Here is a 5713-nt window from a genome sequence, read left to right as displayed (position 1 = left end):
CTTTGCAGGCAGGAGAAAGGCTAGGTACCCCCTGCCTCATTACACTAAAGTGGCCAGGCATCCAACTTGCTGTACTTAAGATGTGCAAGAAGTCACAGAATCATTGTACAGGTTTTATGGAAAGGAGCCTAAAGACTAAGTCAACTTCCTGGAACATTAAAATCCAGACGAGTGACTTGCCTAGGGTTACTCAGTGAGAGGTTAAATGAGATGATACATGTAAAGTGCCTGGCACACAGCGGTATACAGAGTTGCTTATGAAAAAGAGTGCTGATCATCTTAGGCAGGAGGATCGCTTTAGCCCAGGTGTTCCAGACCAGCCTGGGCAACACAGTGAGACCTCCTCTCTATGAAAAATTAAAAAATTAGCCAGCCATGGTAGCTCGTGTCTGTAGTTTCCAACTATTTAGAATGCTGAGATGGGAGGATTGATTAAGCCCAAGAGGTGGAGGCTGCAGTGAGCCATGATCCCTCCACTGGTCTCCAGCCTGGATGACAGAGCAAGACTCTGTCTCAAAAAAAAGAGTGCTGACTTTTCAGCTCCAGGTTCTTAGCATCACACACGCTGGTTGTCTGCTGATTACACGAACTCCTTTGAAGGGCTGTCAAATTTAAAATTTTCACTTGTGTAATGAGCATCCCTTAATCCTGAATGCGGTTTTAATTAACAGTCTTGTATGTGGTCACTTGGTGCCCTTTTTGTTTTAAAATGGCTCAACGTGTATGCAAATTCTTTTGGATTCAGTACGTTTTTCAAAGCTTTTTTTTTTTTTTCCTAGTACAACTGTTCCATATGTATAAACACTATCCTTTTCATTTTATGGAGAAAGCTGATAATACTGTTAAATTATAGGGGGCCATTGTTTTGAACTAAGTTCCTGCACTAGGTCTCAACAGATCAGACTAAGAATCAAGAGTCACCCATGCTAAAGTTCCAAGTCACTAAACTAAAACTAAGTTGTATCTGACATTCTGAGAAGTCAGGAAAGAGAGACAACAGCCAATTTTCCAACCAGGCCGTTTCAAAATGCAATCGTCATGACAATTAAGTTTCCTGTTTTAGTCCTTAACCTGGAGTAACCTGATGTTAACCAATCAGTTACTTCTCTACTGTTGTTTCCCTGTCCCCTCCTCGCAGTGAAAGTAATTTGAAGTGACCAATACGCTTTTTGTTCTCCGCTTCTGCTTTCTTCAGCCCTTTTTCTGTCTATAAAGCCAACTTCCTCCGCTCGACTCTTTGGAACACTTATTCTATTTTATGGAATAAGGTGTTGCCCGATTCTATTTTTTGTTTGTTTCCTCAGAGACCCCTGTTCTGAGTGTTGCCCGATAACAGAATCACAAAGTCAATAGAGATCGAGTTGTAAAAAATTACAACTACATTTGTCGTAATTTTTTTGCCTTTTGCCAACAGGAATTCCTTTTACATTAAGTATTCCTCCCTTACAGTAAGCGACCACGATGACCCCTTTTTCTCAAGTAAGGATGAGGAAAGCTTCTGTCCACGCCGCCGCCCAGCCTGGCAGACTTGGATTGCATCCTGCGGATGCCACTGCGCATGCCTGCTGGGGAATGACGTCAATCCGAGCTCTCCCGGCCTCCCCAGCGCCATGCTGGGCTCGCGAGCCGCGGGGTTCGCGCGGGGCCTGCAGTCTGTGGCACTGGCGTCGCTGCCGGGCTGGCGGGGCCGCTCCTTCGTACTGGCGCGTGCGACCGGCGCGCCCCACGGTGGTGACTTGCAGCCCTCCGCCTGTCCCGGGCCGCGCGGGCGCCAGCTCAGCCTGTCCGCGGCGGCGGTGGTGAACTCCGCGCCCCGCCCCCTGCAGCCGTACTTGCGCCTCATGCGGTTGGACAAACCCATTGGTGAGTGCGGGTGGGCGGGCAGCCCGGGAATTTGCAAGTAGCAGCCTCCGACTCGGCTCCGCGGAGCTGTCCGCGGCAGCCGGCCCGGAAGTGATGGAAATGAGAGCATGAAAACTTGGGCTTGGCTGCCGACTGCCGTGCGCCCAGGGGCGAGTCGCTTCGGGACACGCAGTCTGGACAGTCTCCTAAAGGACTCGACAGTTTCACGTCTGTCTGCATCCTGAGCACCTGAAGCGGGCAAGATAATTCTCTTTCCACAAATACTTGTTTAAATGGTGACTCAAGCGGAAGGTTCCGTTCTCGTGGCCGTCATTCATTTATTAGAATGTTTGATCCTCCCCGCAATCTTGTAAGGCCCACAAAGACAATAATTAAGACAGTTAAGACGCTGAGGAAACTAAGGCTCCTCGTCAGAGCCAGACTAGAAGAACTCTGTGTTTTGATACTGAGTCGGAGCTCTTTTGCCTGTGTCACCCATAAGGCAAAGATTTAATTCATTTGAACGCTGCAGAGACAGCGCTTACGGACTGCCTGTCAGCTCACAATCGCCCCCGACAGGAAGATTTCCCTGACTTTCCTATTTTAATTAACACCTACCAACCTCACTTTCTATCGCTTTATCCACAATTTTTCTTAATAGCACCACTAACCTTATGCTCTTATTGGTTGATTGGCTTCTCAAGTAGTGTTAAGTGAATTAATAAGTTCCTACTACATTGTCCGGCCATAGAGATAGAAGGAGCTATGGAAACTCCTTGTTTTCAAGGAACTCTGGTCTAGTTGAAAAAGACTATTTGGTGAGCTAGGAAAATATGGATCAAATATGAGTGGTACAGGTAGCAAGTGCTACAGGGAAAAAGAGAAATTGCTGTGGGTCCCTTGCTGGAAAGTTTCAAGAAGAAATTATACTCCAAGGGACAAGTTGATTTTGCAAAGGAGAGAAGAGATCTTAGTGCGAGAAGTATTTTTGCAAAGAACCAAGGATGGGGTGTTAGAACACTACGATTATAAGCCTGACCTGGAACACCAAGTGGGTGTGGAAAATGGGAAACGAGACTAGACAAGAACGGGTCTGAAGAAGCTGGATAACGTGGAGGGAGAAGTGGAGGATGAACTCCAGCCAATCTAGATGATGACATTTGCCATTGCAGTGTATGGGGATGTATTCAAAGGCCTAGGTGCATTCACTCCACTTTTGCCCATACAAGACCCAAATTAGGCCTTGCTTTTGGTATTCTGGATTTATGCACGACCTATTTGGGATTAGAGCACTAAGTTATAACAGTCAGCTATTAAAACATAAAAGCCCATTGAATGATAGGGACAGCCCTGACATCATTGGGAGGCTGTGTATGACCCCCATGCATTTTGGGGAGATTCATGTTGAGAGGCATACATTTCCAAGCCCAGTTCCAATCTGAAGCCTGACTGTAATTCTGTTCTTGGAGTCTGTGGCATGGAGTGGCAGTGTAGGCTTATAGATGAACATCTGCCATTATTCCCATTTCCCCAGTTAAACCTCTGGCTTCTATCTTAGTGGCTGGACCTTCCGCCGTGTAACAGGAGGCAACAAAGGGGTTATGAACAAAATTCTGGCGCCAGACCTCTTGGATGTGAACCTCCACCCTGCTTATCTAGGGACCTTGGTTAAATTACTTCACCTATCTGGGCATCCATTTATCATCTGTAAAATGAAGATACTATTAATGATAATGTGGACTTTGTGAGGTCATGAAAATTCATTAATATATGTTAAGTGCTTAGAACAGTGCCTGTCATAATATGTGCTGAAGAAACAGCCATTATTATCTTAGAAGTGGGGATTGGAGAATATTGTACTTACAGATTGTATATGTTAGGAAGATACTAGCCTGCATGGTTTGGTTCTAAATAAGGTGATCATTACAGGATTTTTCAGAAAACTACATAGTACAATGTTAGAATTCATTTGAACCCCTAACACATGCCAGGAACAATAATTGACAGGAGTAGAATTCCAGGTTTGATAATTCTTTATTTAAATTCTTATTTTGTGGGGTAATTGTATGTTCATTGTTTTACTTTATTGAAGTTATAGCTTGTTACCTTCGTTGATCAATAGCAGGTTTCATTGTTTTTGAGAAGGCAATGGTTTCTTTCAAATGGGCCAAACTACCTTATTCCGGAAGGTTTCAGCAGGTGGCACTCTTTCCACCAAATTGGAAGTGTAATTTTTTGTTTTACCACATTTATGGGTGATGATGTCTTAAAGATCATCTGTCTTTGATCTGCTCATCACCCCTCAGAACTTGCTCATTTTATTTCATCTCCCATAGAGTTTTCTCTTTTTCTACAAGAAACATTTCTTTTTGCAATCTACTTGTCTCTTGTCTGTGCTACCTCTGCATCTTTCTTCACAGAAAAGTGTGGGGAATGAAAGTGTCATATGGAAGACAAAAAAATGTTGCGAAGAATCAGTAGGGACAAAAGAACAGGTGAAACTGAAGTGTATGGAGAGATTTAGGGTGTACAGAGTGACAGCATTGGACTTAGGACACAGACTGCAGCCAGACCATCTGGGTTGGAATACCACCTTGGCCACTTTTTACCTGTGTGGTCCTGGGCACAATTACTCCCTCTCCGCATCAGTTTCTGTATTTGTAAAATGGTTGTAATAAAAATAGTGCCTATCTCATAGGCTTGTTGTGAGAGTCAAAAGTGTTCTTTGAAACCACCTGGTACAATAAGGGCCATGTATCTGTTATTATTGTTATAACATCATCATTAATATTGTCATCTCATAACGACTCTTTGAGGTAGCTGTTCTCTTCCCTCATTTACAGATGAAATGAAGACTTAAGCCTTAAGATACTTTACTGTCTAGTGTCACTCAACTTACAAGTGGCAGACATAGAACTGAGAAGTCTTATTTTCCGCTTCACTGTAGGAACCCATGTCATCTGTAGGGGAGCTCTGCAGATTCCTATCAGTAAGTGAATATGGTACTTTTAATACAGATTTTTGGCCAAGCAAGTTTTGTTCCTGATAGAAAACACTGTAGGTGGTTACACATCTTTCTGTCTAGAATTTTTTTCTTTTTAGTGGAACCTTTAGTTCTAATTGTACCAGGAAATAATAGCTGTGAAGGGGTATTCTTTCTTCTCTAGCCTAGGAGGATAGGATCAGCTATTCCTCTGTCCCTTGTGAACTATACTCAGAGCTCCAGGGTAAAGAAAGTAGTTACATCTACTATGTTTTACTTAAACCACTCTGTTTATCTGTTTCCTCATCTGTAAGATAGGGTTATTAACAATACCTACTATGTAAGGTTGTTACTTGGGAGGCTGAGGCGGAAGTATTGCTTGAGCCTAGGAGTCAGAAGCTGTGGTGAACTATGATCTTGTTACTGCACTCCAGCCTCAGCACCAGAGCCAGACCCTATCTCTAATATAAATATATAAATAAATAATTAAGTTTAATATAAAGATGTCATTGAAGATTAAATACGTTTAGACATATAAAGCATTTAGAACACTGCCTGACGCTTCATGAACACTCCGTAAATGTTAACCATTGTTACTGTGGGGTGTACCAAGTATGAGTCTGTCCAGGACAACCTGAATTTAGGTCTGGACTGGCCATTTCTCAAGGTGTTAGCTTGAGGCTTCTCCTTAACTTTTTTTTCTGTTGTGGAAATGTAAATCCCCTTTGGAAAAGACACTCTGATTCCTCTCTACCGCCTCCCAAAACTAGCTAACTAACTTGGACAGCTTTGTTTTATGCCTTTGAAGGACCCTGTTCTTGTCCTGTTGTTGGATTGATCTTTTATTGTTATTGCTTATTTAACTACATTTCTTCCTTTTGATTTATG

General features: G+C 43.2%; 1 protein-coding gene across 1 annotated transcript in view; it reads left to right on the top strand.

Annotated features, from left to right (window-relative positions):
- The first annotated feature begins 1461 nt into the window (after positions 1 to 1461).
- COQ2 (coenzyme Q2 4-hydroxybenzoate polyprenyltransferase) overlaps positions 1462 to 5713 on the top strand; it is a 30413-nt gene continuing 26161 nt past the window's right edge. The window contains 3 exon segments of the mRNA XM_011985445.1: positions 1462 to 1588; positions 1591 to 1863; positions 2754 to 2893. Of these exon segments, the coding sequence (XP_011840835.1) occupies positions 1462 to 1588; positions 1591 to 1863; positions 2754 to 2893 (540 nt within the window).

This window comes from Mandrillus leucophaeus, unplaced genomic scaffold (assembly GCF_000951045.1).
Source record: "Mandrillus leucophaeus isolate KB7577 unplaced genomic scaffold, Mleu.le_1.0 Scaffold283, whole genome shotgun sequence".
NCBI classification, from domain to species: Eukaryota; Metazoa; Chordata; class Mammalia; order Primates; family Cercopithecidae; genus Mandrillus; species Mandrillus leucophaeus.
This window is presented reverse-complemented; position numbering and strand designations above follow the sequence as displayed.